Consider the following 20,179-nt stretch of genomic DNA (forward strand, 5'->3'; position numbering starts at 1 on the left):
GCACCACACGGTTTCTAAGGTTTCTTGCTGATATAAATTCTTAATTTCTGATGTCATCTTGTCTTGATGTTCTTAAGTTTATTTTTTTGTTTCATGAAAATTAGAAAACATGGACTCAGGACTTTTAGAACATGTGTATTTCTACAGGCAGTTTTTTTTAATCTTTTAAATGAACAAAAATCAAATATATTAATATTAACCTCACTAGGACAGATTTTAGCTCTTGTGAAAAATATGCAGAATTCAAAATATGATAAATAAAAGAGTTCTTAATTTTTTTTAGAAGTCAATGAAAGGATTCTATTTTGCAAAGCTGTATTACGAAGCTAAAGAATATGATCTTGCTAAAAAGTAAGTACCAAACTGTAAACATGCCTTAATTTTCTAAAACCGGTGCTTTAGCCTCATGTTCTTCTTTGACATGGATAAATACACGTTTTTTTAGCAGTTCTTCCTAAGTATGTCCTGGAAATACGGGATTCATCACTCAGATTGGTGATAAGAACTAATCTGGATTCCATCTGCAGGTTGAGTCTAGAATGATACTTTCTGCATGCCTGCTGCTTATTTACACCCAGGGCAAGAAATCGTTTGGCATTAAATTTTCGCTGAAGATTGTCCTGGGTTAGAATAAAAGAGAACCATGCCTATATCTTAATTTCTTCCTGGTTAGATATCTGCTACTTTTATCAGCTGGAAAAAAATGGCAGTGAATACAAAATTAAACTAATTCCTGGGCAGGAGAATAGCTTGTGTAAAAGATCTTTAATTGACTGGATAGGTGATCCTGTGAGGCTTTGTCTCACCATAGAGCCAAGAAGCTTGGTGGTCTGATTTCCTGATTTATAGTGACTTAAAGCTGGAAATTCTGAGGGAGGCAGGCTATTAAAGGCATTGACGGGAAGATGAAAATTCTGATAAGGAAAGTGTTAGCGCCTTTATTTAACTGGCAGCATTGGGCCTGTTAACCCTGTTCCTTATTAATATGACACTTTTTCCTCCAGTGTTGATCTTTGGTCTAATATCTCCTGTGATAACATTCACTGGACCTAGAATATGCTTATTTTTAGTTGTCACTTGAGTTAAAGAATGGAAGTCACTGGCATTTGGTGGTGTAGTGAGTGATTTTTCTTCTGTGCTGTTTTAGCTGGGTACAGTCCCGTTAGATGTTATTTTCTTGTTGAAAAGGTGAATACGTTCTCTTAGTTGTTATTTGGAAATTGTTGCTCTTTAGTGGTTTGCATTATGATAGTTTAAAGATTTATTGTAATCACTTTCTAATGTCTGTGCAAAACTTAGTGCTATTCCCAAAGTGTAATAATAGAAAAAAAGTAATTTATGTGTTCATTTCTTAAGAATGGGTAGCACTAGAAAAAAAAATTTGGTAAATGTACCATTTAATGGTAAAACGAGTATGTTGTCAACTTCGTACATGTGTTTGTGTTTAAGTATTATTTCTATCTGTGGATGCTTTTCAGTTATCTGCATATTCTACTTTAAATAGTGGTAGTCAAGAATTAGAATAACAATATAAATTAGTTTAGTGGTTGCTTGGCTTAAGATATTCTCTCAGCAGTTAAATGCAGTTCTAAATGTGATAATTTAAAGCTTGTTTTTATATTATTATTTTTTTTAAACAGATATATATCTACATACATTAACGTACAAGAAAGGGATCCCAAAGCTCACAGATTTCTCGGCCTTCTTTATGAAGTGGAGGAAAACGTAGAGAAAGCAGTTGAATGTTACAAGGTAAACTATATAAGATTAAAACATAGCCTTCGCATAGCCAAACACACATAATGCCCAGGTTAATTTATGTAATAAACAGTTCACATACGTTTTATGGATGTCCTGAGAACAAGCACTGGTACCATCGTACTAGTAAGTGAAACAGGTCTGGAAGCACTTGGCCCAGAGAACACTGTATTTTATCATTAAGAGATTAGCAATTGTAAAGGAAGGTTAACACCTATGAATTTCAAGTTTACCACGATCAGAAATGCTGTTCTTACGTGTGTGGTTCCCTCCCTCCCTTCCTTTTCTTTTTTGCGTTTACCAAATAAAAAGATAATTTTTTTAAATTCATCTTCAGAAAACTTGCAGACACTTTTTTTTTTTTACTTGCAGACACTTTAACAGCCTTGAAATAACATGCGGTCATTTAGAAATAGAGTTTTAATAGAGTCACTTGATAAATTTTTAATTCTTGTGTATGAGTGTATGGACTTTAGGAATCCTACTAATTTCTTAATTCTTTTTTGATATCAGCGTTCAGTGGAATTAAACCCAACACAAAAAGATCTTGTGTTGAAGATTGCAGAATTGCTCTGTAAAAATGATGTTAGTGATGGAAGAGCTAAATACTGGGTTGAAAGAGCAGCTAAACTTTTTCCAGGAAGTCCTGCAATTTATAAACTAAAGGTAAAAAATTAAGCAAAAGAAAGCATATAATAAAAGCAGTTGGGGAAAACTTAAGACACAGCTATTTCTAATATTTGGAGTTTAAATGATTTCAGTAGTAACCTTTAAACCGGTGTGTGTGGGGATGGGGAGTGTGGGAAATGGGTGAAGGGGGTCACAGGGGTACAAACCTTTAGTTATAAGATAAATAAGTTCTGGGGATGTGAAGTACAGCTTGTGACTATAGGGAACAGTACTGCACTGTGCATTTGAAAGTTTCTGAGAGTGGGTCTTAAAAGTTTTCATCACAAGAAAAAGTAATTTGTAGCTGGGTGAGGTGATGGACTTAACTTATTGTGGAAGCCATTTCACAGTACATACATTATGACAATATGCTTTTTCATTAGGTACGAGTTTGCTTCACACATGGCATCTCATTTACCCTTTGGAATGATTCATATTTTAGGGATTTTACGGTTTGTTAGCTAGATGGTGGAGCTAAAATGAAACTGACTTCTATCTGATATGAAATTTTTGCTTCATTGGGTGAAAATTACCCATAGGGTGGCAGTTCAGAGTTATAAAGTTTTTAAAGAACTGTTATCTAAATTTGGAAAGGACTGTGTTATGGGATAGTGAGGTTTTCAAGCAAAAGTTAAAAGGCAGTTTCTCTAGCATGTTATAGGTAATTTCTAAAAATGATAGAAACTTGTTGCTAATATATTAACTCATTCTGCTTGCTTTTCTTTACTGAGTAAAATATAGTTTACTGAGTGACTCTTCTGGAGAAAGTCTTTCCAAATATACTAGGCAAACAGAATTTTAAGTGTATGTTGGGTTGTAACCAATATATTGGGTGGCTTGTAGGATCTTAGTTCCCCGACCAGGGATCGAACCCCGGGCCCTGGAAGTGAGAGTGCTGAGTCCTAACCACTGGACCGCCAGGGAAGTCCCAGTGTGCATTGTTTTTAACAGGACCCCCTCCATCCCGGCTTATACATGTTTCTGATAGAATTTTTTTTAACTTTTTTATTTTGAAATAATTATAGATTTTTCTCAGGGAGTTGTAAAGATTGCACAGAGAGGTCGTGAGTTTACTTCACCAGCTCTCCCCAGTGGTTACCTCTTAATGTAACTATAATACAATATCACACCAGGATTTTGGCATTGGTGCAGTGTGTGTTCAGTTCTTGTTCATCTCATCATGTGTGTAAATTTGCTTAACCAGCACTGCAGTCAAGAGACAGAACTGCCCCATCACTACAGGGCGTCTTTCATGCTTGCCCTTCTGTGGTCACATCCACCTCTCCTTCCCATCGTCCTTAACTTCTGCCAACTGTGAATTTGTTCTCTGTCTTTATAATTTTGTAATTTAAAAATGTTGTATAAATAGAATCAGGCATCGGGTGACCTTTTGAGGTTGGCTTTTTTCATTCTGTACAGTGCCCTTGAGACCCATTCAGGTTTTATCAGTCAGTAGTTGATTCCTTCCTTTTACTGCTGAGTAGTATTTCATCATATGGGTGTGTTCCACAGTTTAACCATTTACTTTTGAGGGAAATTTTGGTTGTTTCCAATTTTTAGTGATTACAAATCTGGCATGAGCAATTGTGCACAGATTTTAAAATCAAAAGTGTTTTAAAAACCCCTAGAGATAAATACTAGTAACATTAAGTTTTTCTCCCTGTGATAAGCACCTGGATTTTAAATATTAATCTAGTGGCTTCCCTGGTGGCGCAGTGGTTGAGAGTCCGTCTGCCGATGCAGGGGACACGGGTTCGTGCCCCGGTCCGGGAAGATCCCACGTGCCGCAGAGCGGCTGGGCCTGTGAGCCATGGCCGCTGAGCCTGTGCTCCGCAACAGCAGAGGCCCCAACAGTGAGAGACCCGCATGCTGAAAAAAAAAAAAAAAAAAAAAAAAAAATCTAAAATGTTAGGTTTCAGTGTGTAGATTTCTTTACCTTATTATCTTTGTTTTATGCCTCAAACATAATTTCCTTATTGGCATGACAATCCATTCCATTGTGACATTATGGACCATGTATAAATGGGAGGGGATTATTTTTCTTGCAGTATAACCAAAGTTAAATGTTTCTAAAGCGTCCTGATTTCCTTTAATGACTCTTTAGAGACAGTGTTGTCTAAAACTAAATCTTATGTCAGATTCTCCCCCCCCATCTTTTGGATAGAAATCCATGAGATTTGTAGCTATTTAGCAAAGTAATTCTATTTCTCCTAAAATTTAAGGCTTATTTACAGTAAATAGCTTTTTGACGTTTCTCTAATGAACAAAACTACTCAATATTATTAATGAGAGGGCATTTTCTCTTGGGTATGGGAGCAGAATTTTTGTTTTTTAATACTTATTTGCTTATTTGGTTGCACCGGGTCTTAGTTGTGGCTCGTGGGCTCCTTAGTTGTGGCTGGCAGGCTCCTTTAGTTGCAGCTTGCCGGCTCCTTAGTTGTGGCATGCGAACTCTTAGTTGCAGCATGCATGTGGGATCTAGTTCCCTGACCAGGGATCAAACCTGGGCCCCCTGCATTGGGAGCGTGGAGTCCTAACTACTGCGCCACCAGGGAAGTCCTGAGAGTAGAATTTTTGAAAAGCATCCATAATGGTGTTGATTTTTTACTTATTTATTTTTAAACATATAATTGAAGTCTAGGGCTTTTTTGCAGTTATAGACACACCAAGTGTAAGTTACGGAACTGATCCAGGAGGAGAGAGCTTGGTGAGGGAGAAAGGGCACTAATGGCGAGCATGGTCTGCGAGGTGGCGGGGTGGGGAGGTGAGTGCAGGAAGGTCGAGTGGAGCTTAGGGGTGATGGCTTCCATTTTCTCTGCGGGGGATGAGGTGTGATCATAAGTTGAAAGTGAGAGTTGGAGGAAAGAGGAGTATGAAGTGAACTCTTCAGGGAGTGGAGAAAGTGAGTTTATTAGAAGTAAAACAGGGCTTTATTTTTTCTAGGCATTACCAGTTTGGCAGTTTGAGATTATGAAAGTAAATCAGTTAGCTTGCTTGTGATTTCCCAAATTCCCGAATGCCCTACACTCACTTGTTCATCTGTTAGTGTATGGGCGCAGAGGAAGCAGGTGGCGGGGTCTCCAGGAAAGGTGGAGGGAGTTAATTGAAGGCATCTATAAGTAAGGAGTAATTGTGGATGTTGGGACTGTGGCATTTCAGCTTGACATGGAAGGAAAGTGTATGTGTGTATTTCATGGAAAATTAAAACTTGGTGATGTCAGTGTACTGAAAGCTTTTCAGGTGGTAGAGGCAAAGAGATGTGGCAGTGAGGGTATGTGAGCCCCTGTGAGGTGGGAAAATGAGAGGGTGTGGTGGTCTGAGCGCTTTGATCAAAATACAGATTTTGCCAAATGGATGGCTGAGGCTGGAGTGTGGAGCAGTGGAGATGAGGTCGTTAAAGAGCAGAATGCCCAGGCTATTGTGTGTCTTGTGCACTTCTCAGTTGCCACTGACAGTGGCATTTGTTAGGAATAAAGGAAGACGGTTCTATTCCAGTTACTAATGAGGGGGGACTGGCAGGAGTAGCCGGATAGCAAGTCCTTTAGAAAACAGAGTTAGGAGCAGGGATGTGGTGGTGACGCTGGGAGACCCCCACCTCCTCTACTTGTGCGTAGGCTAGCAGAGAAGTGATGGCAGCTGTCTTGGAATGGGACTCCATTCAGAAAGGCTAGAAGGTGAAGACTTTGAGAAGATAGCAGAGCAGTAGGAGCTCCACAGTGGGAGCAGAGGCGGCAGAGATGAGTCAGCCTTAGGGAGATGCAGAGCACATTGAAGGTGAGGACCCTGGTGCAAGGGTTCCTGGGAGGCTAGGCGTCTGGTAGTGACCGGAGTGTGCAGGGACGCAGGCCGGTCGTCCTGGCATACTCCGAGGTGAGCATGGGCAGCCAGCGCTGCTGTGTCATCCCAGGTGTTTCTCCCCACGTACATTTCTTGAGGTTTAGCTTCTAGGCTGGAAGTGACTCTGAGGGGCTAATGAGGTAGGTAGAGTGGGAATTTACTAAAGCCAGACACAGTGGGATGACGCTCATAGGAGCCATGATGTGTTTAAAGTTGCACAGATGTTTCTCTAATTAACGGTTCTTTAAAACTAGGAACAGCTTTTAGATTGTAAAGGTGAAGATGGATGGAATAAACTTTTCGACTTGATTCAGTCAGAACTTTATGCAAGACCTGATGATGTGCACATGAACATCCGACTAGTAGAGCTGTATCGCTCAAACAGTAGACTGAAGGATGCTGTGGCCCACTGCCACCAGGCAGAGAGAAACATAGTCTTGCGTTCGAGTTTAGAGTGGAATTCCTGTGTTGTACAGACCCTTAAGGTAGGTAAAAACTGCTGGGTCTCACACTTCTTGATGGACAGTTACCATATATCCCTTTGTATTTAAGTGCTGCCTTCCAAGACCTAAATTTCTTTCATTTATGTATAGCAGCTGTGAAATGAGATTTTTGCTACCATGATTTCAATTTATAATGGGTGGATTGGAGAAATAAATATGAGAAATATGTTTATATTTTTTGGTGTTTTTATAGGCTGATTTAAAATCGACATGGTTTTACAGCATAGGAATGGGCAAAGGAATTTGTAGGCATAAAGCACTCAGTTTCGTAACACATGATAAAGTTTTGTAACTTGGAGTTCTTTTTGCAAAATAGGAATATCTGGAATCTTCACAGTGTTTGGAGTCTGATAAAAATAACTGGCGAGCAACCAATCAGGACTTACTTCTAGCCTATGCTAACCTTATGCTTCTCACGCTGTCCACGAGAGATGTGCACGAGAGCAGGGAATTGTTGGAGAGGTATGTTGACCTACGGAGACAGTACTTTGGTGTCAACTACAGATTTTCTGTTTGTGGTAATTCTGTTCATTGGTCTAAACATCTTAATGGCATTATTTTTTCTGTAATATATCCAGAGGTAATAGTTAACATAATGAACTACTTAGAATGAATCTTCTTTTGTGGGGATATTATAATTGGTTTTGTGTGACTTTGATTTCTAGAGAACTGTATTACTGCTTAGGCTTTATTAAATTATAGTTAAATATTTAGTTTTGGCATACTTAGTAAAGAGTTGAGCCTGAAAATGAATGTTCTAACTGCGGTTCATATTTTGTTTCAAAAAAAATGATACAATCTTGATTGAAAATCAGAGAATAAACTTCATTTGTCAGATATTCTAGTGTAAGCTGTTAACGTGACTGATATTTCAGAAAACAATGTTTTAGCTTAGAAACAAGATAACTAAAATACAATACATGATTTTTCTGTTTTCCACGTTTTAATTTTGAGGACCAGAATATCTCCACTGGATTAAAGTAAATTCCGCTGAACAGAAACATCACTTGGATTTGTGTGTCAGTTTAGAGCAGGGGTTGACTAGAGCTTGTGGGCCAAACGAGGCTTACAGCTGATTGTATGAATAAAGTTTTCCTGGCCACAGCCATGCTCATTGTTATGTGTTATCTATGGCTGCTTACACACTGCAGTGGTAGAGCTGAGCACTTGTGACAGAGGTGGTGTGCCTGCAAAGCCACATTAGTATGTGGCCCTTTATAGGAAAAGTGTGACATTCCCTGGTTTACACTCTCCATTTGTCTGAAAAGTAATTCTTTTCACTGAAGTGTAGAGTTAGTTTTCCTGAGGAAGTACTTAGTGTCTTAACATGGGTAGGGTAAGGGAGTATCCAAAAAAAACTAAATTGAATTTTTAGATCATTTTAGAAAATATTTAGGTTTTTATGTTTTTTTGATTTTGGTGTGGTTATATACTTAAAAACTTGGTTACATGAGGTAATAAAGGAGAAAGAGACAATTTTTTAGTAGTACTAAAAAATAATTTTAGGGCTTCCCTGGTGGCGCAGTGGCTGAGAGTCCGCCTGCCGATGCAGGGGACGCGGGTTCGTGCCCCGGTCCAGGAAGATCCCACATGCCGCGGAGCGGCTGGGCCCGTGAGCCATGGCCGCTGAGCCTGCGCGTCCGGAGCCTGTGCTCCGCAACGGGAGAGGCCACAACAGTGAGAGGCCCGCATACCGAAAAAAAAAAAAAAAAAAAAAAAAAAATTTTAACTTCATGGATCCCTAGGAGGAGGGGTGTTAAGACCCTCTAAGGCAGCGGTCCCCAACCCTTTTGGCACCAGGGACTGGGGGTGGGGCGCGGGGATTCAAAAGCATTAATTAATACATAGATTACAAATAATAGTGAGAAATATAATTTACTTAACTCTAGTTATGTGTATAGTAAGAAGAGCAGTTATGGTATTGATAATGCACATATTTTAGTTATTATAATTTGAAAATGGCATGTTTAATTTTAGAAATTTCAACTTTGAATTAAATAACAAAACCATATGATGGAGAACATGTTTTGGAATAAGACATTCTAGAGGTTAAGCTTGAAGTATAGGAAGTGTGTGGAATAACAGTAAGCGCTAGATGATTTATAATTCATAAAACAGAATATGGATTATTAAGAGTTAGAATGTGGAAGATGAAGCTTGAAATGTTTTATTTTATTTTGAATTAAATACTGAAACTGATTATTTACAATGCAGTAGTTTAATGTGTGTTTAATACTTTAATATTACAGTTTTGATAGTGCTCTTCAGTCTGTGAAATCTTGTGTGGGTGGAAATGATGAACTCTCAGCTACTTTCTTCGAAGTGAGAGGACATTTCTACATGCATGCTGGTTCTCTGCTTTTGAAGATGGGTCAGCATAGTGACGTGCAGTGGCGAGCGCTCTCTGAGCTGGCTGCGTTGTGCTATCTCATAGCCTTTCAGGTAATCCACTCCCAGTTTTGCATGCAGGTGACATTTTAGTGAGACTTTGTTGTATTTCACATGGAGGTGTGTCCTGGTCTGTAATGAAAATATGGGTATATATGTAAAATTAAAATGAAATAGTTACTTTGATGGGTGAAGAGTAACAAGATTTATACAGTACTGGTGAGGCTGGTGAAACCGGTACGTTGATGCATTGCTGGTGGCAGTTGGCATTGCTGTGGCTTTTTGGAAGATCAATTTGAAGAATTTGATCTTTTTACTCTGCCATTTCTGGGAACCTGTAGTATGGAAATAGTCTCAAGTATGGGTAAAACTTGATTCAAAAAGATACGCATAACTTGGACGAAAAACTAAGTAAGTAAATTTTGGGGTATGGTTGCGTAAGCTATGATCGAAGAATGTGTTTACCACCCGCATTTCAACATGTTAATTGAAAACACGCGTATGTGATATGTATACAACATTAATAGTATATTTAATGTACAGCAGTATACTTACTTATCTTTGGAAACATGAAATTTCTTTATACATAGAACATGACATGAAGAAAATACGCCAAAATATTAACCATTATTTATAGATGATGAGATGCTGGCTCTTTTCCCTTCCCTAATTCATTTTTGTAGTTTTAATGTTTTCTTTAGTGAGCTTCTAGTAATTCTGAAGTGAAAAGAAATAAGCAGTCTTCCAAAAAATGAATTAAGCCCAGCTTGTAAAAATTATTGTTAGCTTTAGAGAATAATCTTTTGCCTGAGAGAAAGAAAAAGGGGTTCACTATAGAATTACTTTTAGAGAATGTTCCTCCTTCTAGTTCATATTACCTAGATCTTTTAAAAACCTGTTGATATGTGGTCCACAGTGCTATGGTGTGCTCAGTGGAAGCATTTTGGTTCATAAGGAATATATTTTAGTGAAAATTAGTGAAGTTAATGAAGTTTGCTAATTTATATAAGCACTAAAAGGTACTTATGATTAATATTTTTATAGAATCCTCAAGTAGCTGACAGTTTTCTTATTTTTAATGGAAACTAAAATGTATTAAATTTTTAAAAAATGTGTATTTTTAAGTTAACACACAGTCAACCATCCTAAACATTGGCCTTTTTAAAATTGAAGCATAGTTGATGTACAGTATTGAGTAAGTTACAGGTATATAATATAGTGAGTCACCAGTTTTAAAGATTATACTCCATTTATAGTTATTGTAAAATATTGGCTGTATTCCCTGTGTTGTACAATATATCCTTGTAGCTTATTTTATACACAATAGTTTGCACCTCTTAACTCCCCACCAATACCTTGCCCCTCCCTCCTTCCCTCTCCCCACTGGTAACCACTAGTTTGTTTTATATATCTGTGAGTCTGTTTCTTTTTTCTTGTATTCATTAGTTTATTGTATTAAACTTTGACCTTTTTAAATAGTAAAAACTAAATCTCCCTCTTAATTGATTGCGTGAGGCTAACTTTTTTAATGGTAGGGTTTTCAGACCCTTGCTTAAGGGACTGCTGTAGTTCTAGTGAGTCCAGGTAGTCCCCCACTTACGATTGTCCGACTTATAGATTTTCAACTTTACAACGGTGTGAAAGTGCTACGCATTTACTAGAAACTGTACTTTGAATGTTGATCTTTTCCTGGGCTGGTGATACGTGGTACATACTCGCCTGTGATGCTGGGCAGTGGTAGCAGGCTGCACCCCCCATCTGTCACACACCCATGAAGACTTACAGCCATCTGTACCGAGACAAGAACAGTCCTGCTTTTCATTTTTAGTACAGTTTTCAATCACATGAGATATTCAGCACTTTACAATAAATGGGCTTTTTGCGTTAGATGAGTTTGCCCGACTGTAGGCTGATGTAAGTGCTTTGAGCACGTTGAAGGTAGGTCAGGTGTATTAAATGCATTTCACCTTAGGATATTTTCAACTTACGGGTTTATTGGGGCATAACCCCATCGTAAGTTGAAGATCTGCGTGTCTGTGTTTCAGCTAGTTAAGCAAATTCTCTCTTGAAACCTTTTTTTGGCCGCACTGTGCAGCTTGCGGGATCTTGGTTCCCTGTCCAGGGATTGAACTGGGGTCCTCGGCAGTGAAAGCGCCGAGTCCTAACCACTGGACTGCCAGGGAATTCCCTCTTTTGAAACCTTTTAATTAAGATGAGGAAATGTTGATTTGAGATGATGTGACTGAGTACATTCATAACTAATTTACTGGTCCCAAATGATAGTGGTTAAGTAGTTCTGGAAAAGGTGCCAGTGTTATGAATTGTGGTCAGTTTGAAAGCAAAAAGAATTATGTCACATTTTGTTTCTTATTTTCTGTGGTCTTCAACATCTATCTATAGGTGACTAAGTTTGGCTTCATGCTTAGAAAACTTCTGGGTAAAAGCATAGGTCAAACTAATGTTTCTAAAATTCAGAATCAGAAGTTTTTAGGTTCATAAGTAATATATTTATTTTGAAAAATTATCTTTGGAAAGGTGGTTATATTCACATGGTTTCATATTGTAGTGGCATGTAAGAATATACAGTGAAAACTCCTTCCTGTGTCTGTTCCTTAGTCATTTACTTCTCTTCCCTGGAGGAACTAATGTCATTAGTTTCTTATGACTTCTTCAAGAAATGTTTTATGCACACACACTCTTAAAAAATACAGAAAGAAGAAATTCTGTACATTCTATTTATTTTGCTTTATTTCCATGAAATATATCTTGGTGATATTTCCATATCAGCCCAGAAAACATGGCATGAGTACAGCACCCTCATTTGTTCTGATGTTTGCATGTTATTTCATTCTATGGATGTACCATAGATTGGGTTTCTTTAAACCAGTGCCCTAAAACCAAGATACCAGGTTTACTTTTTTGCTATGCTACTTCAAAATAATTCTGCAACGAGTAATTTATGCCATTTCACATGTGAAAATTTGCGGGTGGAATAAATTCTTGAGAGAAGAATGGCAGCATCAAAGTGTATCTATGCATTTATAAGTTTTAGAGCTATTGCCAAATTTCTAGCCTCACAGAGGTTGTACCAAATTATACTCCCACTACCAATTTAAGAAAGTCATTAGAGGTTTAACAGCAGTTACACCCACCATCCATACAGTTAAGTTTTAGGATATCTCCAGTAAGTGTTTGTTGTCGAAGTGAACATTTTCAGCGATGGACATTGGCTGCTTTTCAAGATAGCCTGTTGCATTTTTGGATAATTTGGTTCTTGGTGCTTCCTTATATGGAGTAAAAATATTTCTCAAGCTGCTACCCATTGGTGGTGGTTTTTCCTTTTAGTGCTATTAAAAAGTCTAGCCCTTCTTTTACAAGATTCTTTTCCTAATATCTGAACGCAGCTGTCGTCTTTTCACCATTCTGTTTATTCATAATTGTTCCAGCTCTTCTTCGTAGGATATGGCTTGGAGCCCTTTTACTCTCTTGGTTGTCCCAGTTATCCCAGTGGTATCTCAGATTATTCTCTGGAAATGTGCTGTCCACAGTGTGGCATTTCCAAGTATGGGCCCACCAGTGCCAGATCATGGAGAGCTGTCATCTCTTCCACTGCTCTCATTCTGTTTTGCAGGGTAGAAAAGGTCTCTAACCAAGTACTCCCCAGCTGTAACTTGAATGTGCTTTTAGTAGAAAGTAATTTCTCAGAAGTGCTCTTTGTAGGCATCTTTTATAGATTATCTAAATTTCTTGGTTCCGAGTGTTTTGCAGTTAGATTTCCAACTCTGTTTAACACTGGCTAACTGTTTATTCTTTATCGAAAAAGTACAGTGTAATAGAAAGGAACATCTTACTGTTAAAAATGTGAGTATCACTAAATTAAGATTTTTGATTCTAAAATGATCAGGTTCCAAGACCAAAGATTAAATTTATAAAAGGAGAAGCTGGACAAAATCTACTGGAAATGATGGCCTGTGATCGTCTGAGCCAATCAGGTAATAGTAATGTTTAACTGATTTTATTTTAAAAAGAAAAGAAAATTTCTGTTTGGGCACATCTTATGATAGTATCTTCCCTCTGTCCAGGAGATAATTTGTCATAATCATTTGTTTCTCTTTGCCATATTGGATTAGGGAGCAAGATACAGAAAGAATGATAAGAAATTGTATATTCTTTAAAAGGAACAAATATTGTTTGCTCCCGGGTAGAGAAGCTGCTTACCCCCCTTCCCCCCCACCCTTAATCTAGCTGCTAGAGCCTCCATCCAGAATATTTTTTTTTCCTTTTTATTTTTTAAAAATTTATTTATTTTTTTTTTTGCGGTACACGGGCCTCTCACTGTTGTGGCCTCTCCTGTTGCGGAGCACAGGCTCCAGAAGCTCAGGCTCAGTGGCCATGGCTCACAGGCCTAGCCGCTCCGCGGCATGTGGGATCTTCCTGGACCGGGGCACAAACCCGCGCCCCCTGCATCGGCAGGCGGACTCTCAACCGCTGCGCCAGCAGGGAAACCCTTTTTTTCCTTTTTAAAAAAAAATTTTTTTAATGTTTATTTTATTTTTTGCTTTCTCTAGTTGTGGCAAGCGGGGGCTACTCTTTGTCGTGGTGCGTGGGCTTCTCATTGCGGTGGCTTCTCTTGTTGCGGAGCACGGGCTCTAGGCGCGTGGGCTTCAGGAGTTGCAGCACACGGTCTCAGTAGTTGTGGCATGCGGGCCCTAGAGCGCGTGGGCTTCAGTAGTTGTGGCACACAGGCTTAGTTGCTCCGCGGCATGTGGGATCTTCCCAGACCTGGGATCGAACCCTCGTCCCCTGCGTTGGCAGGCGGATTCTCAGCCACTGCACCACCAGGGAAGTCCCTCCATCCAGAATATTTTAAAGCACTTCCTAAACTAAGAATAAATTACTCATCAGATGCTTAAGACATTACTATGGGGGATATAAAGATGAAAAAGTTCTGGATCTCTCTCTTAAGGAACTGACATCATAGTAACAGAGATAGAAGGTATATATTCACATTCTGTTAGGTTCTTGGAATTTTTAGATTTATTCCCAGTTTTGACTATTTGGGATGGATCCTAAAGGTCTGTTACAGACTATCTGGCTTTGTTAAGGCAGAAACTTGCAGGTGTTCACACAGGCAGTGAATCAAGCAGTGAACTGAAGACTCCATGGGGAAATGTTTCTGTAAGAAGTTTTCATATAAAGTTGAAAGGACTTTGTTAAGATTTAAGAAGTGGACTTAAATCAGAGTAGCTCTAAGCTGTTGTCTGTGGGTAGACTGTTGATTAATGCCCCTCTGTCCCACAGCTTACTTTTTTGTGAGAGACAGACTTTGAGTCCTTGAAGAAGTGACCTTCTGTTTTTCTCTTAGGTGTCCCTTCTACCTTTGCACAGTTTGTAAAATGAACTTATTTTACTATCTTTGATCTGGGCCTTACTGGGTTTGTCTTTGCAAATTTTCAGAGAGATAATGGTCTGGCAGTAACCAAACCTGACTGACCAGCAGAATTACTCCACTTTTTTTTTAAAATGGTTTGATTGTGTAAAATTCACATATGATATTATTCACCCATTTTAAGTGTACAGTTTAGTGGTTTTTTAGTATGTTCACGGAGTTGTGCAGTCATCACCACAATTTTAGGATATTTTCATCACCTCATAAAGAAACCTCGTACTCCTTAGCAGTCACTCCTCATTCCTCCAGACCCCCTCGTCCTAGGCAACCACTAATTTTCTGCCTCTTTATATCTCTCTGTTCTGGACAGTTCATATAAATTGAATCTTACAAAGTGTGGTCTTTGGGTAACTGTCTTCTTTTACTTAGCATAGTGTTTTCAAGGTGCATCCATGTTGTAATGTGACCTAGAACTTCATCCAAGGAGCGTTTTTAAAATAGATTCTTCACCCTAAATCTGTGGAATCAGAATCTCTGGGAGTGGGGCCTGGAAATAAAAAAAGAAAATTTTTAAGCTTTTTAAAGGATGATTCTGACCAGCCAGGTTTAGAAGTTAGGTTTATCAGGTCAGAAAATTTGAGCTTGGTCCTGTTCTCCTGTGGCCACTTGAATCCCACACTTTTCCATCTAAAATGGAAATCCTTTTGGTATTTTTTGCACACAGTTTTTTCTTTCCTTTTATTCTAGTACGTAGATACAGATACTGTTACACTGTAGTCTATTCATTTTTCACATCAGCACCCTTTTGGGTCCAGCTGTGGTTGTTGGGCTGGAGGGCTGGGTCTGAGATAGTCATGTTATTTCCCCTTAGGGTATGTGAATGAAACTATTGAGAGAGATGAATAAAAACAATCTATTTTTTAAATGATGGAAATAATTTGTTTTTCAGGGCATATGCTGTTAAACTTAAGTCGTGACAAGCAAGACTTTTTAAAAGAGGTTGTAGAATCCTTTGCCAATGAAAGTGGGCGGTCTGCTGTATATGATGCTCTGTTTTCTAGTCAGTCACCTAAGGATAGATCTTTCCTTGGTAGCGATGATATTGGAAACCTTGATGTACAAGCACCAGATCCTGAGGATTTGGCTCGATATGATGTTGGTAAGTTGTATCTTTCTAAGGAAACATTTTGCATTTTAATCCTTTTATACTAGGAGACAAACAATAGCAACACGGGGAATAAATTGCCCATAATCTCATTACCCAGAAATAATGACTTAATATTTTCCTATATTCCTTGCAAGTTTTTTGAAGGGTTGGGGTAGTATGAGGGGTTGGGGTAGCCTTAGTGGTGGCATATGTTTTTCTTGTAAATAGTTGTTTATACTGTACACATGATTAGTCTCATGAATTCTTTCTCATCCTGTCTCTCTAAATATCACTTTTAGTGGCAATATGATCTTTTTAGTGAAGTAGCCATAATTTGTTTGCCACTTTTTATTGTTGGGTATTGAAGATGCTTCCAGTTTTTTCACTTATATTAAAATGCTGATGAAAACTTTAATATAAAGTGCCTCCATTTCAGTTTTTTCCGTAGAGATTCCTAAAAATAGAATTACTGGGATAAAGTTGATGAACATGTTTAAGTCTCTTGCAAATTGCCATATTACAAGAAAACTTGTACCTATTTATTATGCTTTCTGAAGCCCATAACTTTTTTAGTATTGAATTTCTTGTAGAGGAAAAGATCTATTTATTATCCTAATGGACTAATGTAGTGGTATCCCATTGTTTTAATATTTCTTTACTGAAAGGAAAATCTGTTGTTTCAAGATTTCTTACTGGTGGCTATTCTTTATTTTACCTCTGTCAGTAGATTTTGTTTTATTGAGTTCTAGTGAGGCTCTTTTTTCTTCTTAGATGGACTTCAAAAGAACGTTTTCCATTATAACTGTCTTTATTAAAGTTCCTAGATGGAGTTTGAATACTTCTAATAAGAACATAAGACTTTGCTTATCATAGATTTCTTCTGTGCTCTGATATAGAAAAGCAGTTATAAAATTAAGGTACATTTATTATGAGTCAGTTGTTTATGTTGGCAAAACTGATGGGACACAAAGATTTCCAAAACCTCAAGCCAATTTTTTTTGTATTTCAGGTGCCATTCGATTACATAATGGTAGTCTTCAGCACCTCACCTGGCTTGGCTTACAGTGGAATTCATTGCCTGCCTTACCTGCAATTCGAAAATGGCTAAAACAGCTTTTTCATCATTTGCCCCAGGAAACCTCAAGACTTGAAACAAATGCACCTGAATCAATATGTATTTTAGATCTTGAAGTAAGCAGAGATTTTAACAACTTAAACATTATGAGTATTGTTTGATTTTTTTTTTTCTACTTAAATTGATTTTTCTTTGAATAAAAACAGGTATTTCTACTTGGAGTAATATATACCAGCCACTTACAATTAAAGGAGAAGTGTAATTCTCACTACAGCTTCTATCAGCCTCTGTGCTTGCCACTTCCTGTGTGTAAACAGCTTTGCACAGAAAGACAGAAATCTTGGTGGGATGCAGTTTGTAATCTAATCCACAGAAAAGCAATGTAAGTAGTCAAATAAGAATACTCCTTTGACTTATTGCCTAGGGACTTTAATTCTCATGTGAAGTTTTAATTTGTAATTATCATGTGATGATTTACATACGTGTTAGTGTTGAACTGCATGTTTATAAATCAATTTTATTAAATACAACTTTTTTTAGACCTGGAACCTCAGCAAAATTGCGACTTCTAGTTCAGCATGACATAAACACTCTAAGGGGCCAGGAAAAACATGGCCTTCAGCCAGCTCTACTTGTGCACTGGGCAAAGTGCCTTCAGAAAACGGTGAGTTCACTGAAGTGGAAGCAGTTTTTAAGAACATTACTGTCATTTTTTAAAATCACAGACTTTACGTTGAAAGCCTTTCAGTTTTAAAAACAGCTTATTCATATTATGTCGGGTGAAACGTATTTTCTTAATCTTGCCACAGAGTGGTTAGTCTAGTTAATACATAAGTGCTTAGAACAGTGCCTGGCACAGTAAGTGTTCCATAAGTATTAGTCATTGTTATTATTACTTATAATTACCTTACGATAAATATTGTCCAGCCTGAAGATTTTTTTATGTGTTTGGTGGCACAAGGCTCTGTAGGTAAGGGCATTATCTCTTGCTAAGTAGTTGAGGTCTGTTCTGTGGCAAGATTAGATTAGTTTAGCCCTTTGACCAAACTGTGGCACCTATAAGAGTGGCAGATTTCGGCTGTCTAAAAATAGCAACTTTAAAAAATAAAGTGGGCTGCCTGATTAGTTAGTGTCATTGAAAGTGTGTAAAAGTTGGTTCTAGAATGGTCACTGGTATTAAAGTGGTTAGTTATTCCAGTATTTGGAAAGGTGAGCATATGGCTTTTGAGATTCTATTTTGCCTTGATTTGAAATTTTAACCAGTTGTTCAGACCATCTATAAATGAATTTTTGGATCTGATCGTTTGTGTCTCTTCTAACTTTGTATTTTTTTAGGGCAGTGGTCTTAATTCTTTTTATGATCAACGAGAATACATAGGCAGAAGTGTTCATTACTGGAGGAAGGTTTTGCCATTGTTGAAGATACTTAAAAAGAAAAGCAGTATCCCTGAACCTACTGACCCTCTGTTTAAACATTTTCATAGTGCAGACATTCAGGTAATGGAGGATCCCTTTGTGAACTAACTGGAAATGTGGATTTCCAATTTATAAGCAAAGAAGTGGGAGTATAAACTGCTTAAATTTGTTGCTTGGCTATTTCATGGAAGTCTTGTTTCTTAAGTCCACTAGCTGTCACAAATACAGTATGGCAGAAAAGAGTACTGAGATGCTAATCTCATTAGATCGTGTAAAATCTTTGGGAAATCATTTGGGTTTGATATTCTGGGTAGAGGCAATTTGACTAAAAGTTATCCAATATGTTTAGGCATCTGAAATGGGTGAATATGAAGAGGAAGCACACGTAACATGTGCTATATTGGATGCAGTTAATGGAAATATAGACGATGCTGTGGCTGCTTTTGAATCTATTAATAATGTCGTTTCTTATTGGAATCTTGCACTGGTAAGTAGAGTGGTACTTGAATTAAAAGGTTTTTGTTTTAAAACATAATTGTTTCATAAAAGCACTCTGTGTATAGATTTTTCACAGAAAAGCAGAAGACATTGGAAATGATGCACTTTCTTCTGAAGAACAAGAAGAATGCAAAAATTACCTGAGAAAGACCAGAGACTACCTGATAAAGATTTTAGATGACAGTGATTCAGATCTCTCAGTGGTTAAGAAAGTAAGTTGCAGGTTGTTTATACTTTCTTATTATTTTGATAAGTACTTTTGCCTTGGTTTTATATTTTGGTAATTTCAGAAATGCTTAGTGGTGCCTTATTAATGCGGAAAATGGAGGGTGTTTAAATATTTAATTAGCATTGTTTTGCCTTAGGTTTGGGGGGGTGGGGTGTGTGTTTTTTTTAAACTTGGGCATTTAAGTTTATACTCTTACAAAAAATGCTTGTTAGGGAATTAGAAAAGGTTTCAAAGGTACGCATTTATTTTTGTTATCTTGGCAATGAAATCAACAAATATTGCCACTTAAGGACTATTTCTGCATGGACTTCACAGTTAAACATGTCACTGAAATCAAAGGTGGTTTGCTGACTACTTGAGAGCGTTTCTCTCATCATGACCATCTGATGTGACTACCTTTTCCCAGCTGTCAGCAGTTTGAGGCTGTTGTGATGGTATTAACCTTAACTACATTCAACCTTCCACCTGTTTTGTTGATTAGTTTGTGTTGCTGCTCTTGGATTAGGATTTATGTTTGGTGCATTCCAACATCTGTGTTTCTCCTCATATTCAAAATCAGTTAGGGTTTCCCTGGTGGCGCAGTGGTTGAGAGTCTGCCTACCGATGCAGGGGACACGGGTTCGTGCCCCCGTCCGGGAAGATCCCACATGCCGCAGAGCAGCTGGGCCCGTGAGCCATGGCTGCTGAGCCTGCGCGTCCGGAGCCTGTGCTCCACAATGGGAGAGGCCACAACAGTGAGAGGCCCGCGTACCGAAGGAAAAAAAATCAGTTAGTGAACGTCAGGGACTTAATTTTGTTCACGTGGACAAGCTTCCCCAGTTAACATTGCTCTGCCATTACTGTGGCTAACGAGGGCTAGAAACAGCATGGACTTGAGGGTTGGAAGCCTTTGATTACACAGCAGTTTCATGTTTGTTGTTACATAAAGTATAATGTGCTTGTTACATGAAAGTGAACAATGTTAATTAGTAAGAAAAAAAATCTGTGTTTATTTATTTATTTATTTATTTATTTTTATAAATTTATTTATTTATTTTTGGCTGCACTTTGTTCCTGCGCATGGGCTTTTCTCTAGTTGAGGCGAACGGGGGCTACTCTTCGTTGCAGTGCACAGGCTTCTCATTGCCGTGGCTTCTCTTGTTGTGGAGCACAGGCTCTAGGCGCACGGGCTTCAGTAGTTGTGGCAGTGGGCTCAGTAGTTGTGGCTCGCGGGCTCTAGAGCGCAGGCTCAGTAGTTGTGGCTCGCGGGCTCTAGAGCGCAGGCTCAGTA

The 20,179-nt window shown here is 38.2% G+C and overlaps 1 protein-coding gene across 3 annotated transcripts in view; it reads left to right on the forward strand.

Annotated features, from left to right (window-relative positions):
* LOC116763964 (E3 SUMO-protein ligase RanBP2-like) overlaps positions 1–20,179 on the forward strand; it is a 55,315-nt gene that overhangs the window by 4,843 nt on the left and 30,293 nt on the right. For all 3 annotated transcript variants that reach the window (XM_032652189.1, XM_032652187.1, XM_032652188.1), the window contains exons 2-15: positions 284–351; positions 1,641–1,752; positions 2,272–2,424; positions 6,519–6,749; positions 7,084–7,229; positions 9,017–9,209; positions 13,060–13,147; positions 15,494–15,703; positions 16,701–16,882; positions 16,973–17,148; positions 17,307–17,430; positions 18,102–18,263; positions 18,532–18,669; positions 18,746–18,892. In XM_032652189.1, the coding sequence (XP_032508080.1) occupies positions 284–351; positions 1,641–1,752; positions 2,272–2,424; positions 6,519–6,749; positions 7,084–7,229; positions 9,017–9,209; positions 13,060–13,147; positions 15,494–15,703; positions 16,701–16,882; positions 16,973–17,148; positions 17,307–17,430; positions 18,102–18,263; positions 18,532–18,669; positions 18,746–18,892 (2,130 nt within the window). The remainder of the gene's footprint in view (positions 1–283; positions 352–1,640; positions 1,753–2,271; positions 2,425–6,518; positions 6,750–7,083; positions 7,230–9,016; positions 9,210–13,059; positions 13,148–15,493; positions 15,704–16,700; positions 16,883–16,972; positions 17,149–17,306; positions 17,431–18,101; positions 18,264–18,531; positions 18,670–18,745; positions 18,893–20,179) is intronic.

Source organism: Phocoena sinus, chromosome 13 (assembly GCF_008692025.1).
Source record: "Phocoena sinus isolate mPhoSin1 chromosome 13, mPhoSin1.pri, whole genome shotgun sequence".
NCBI classification, from domain to species: Eukaryota; Metazoa; Chordata; class Mammalia; order Artiodactyla; family Phocoenidae; genus Phocoena; species Phocoena sinus.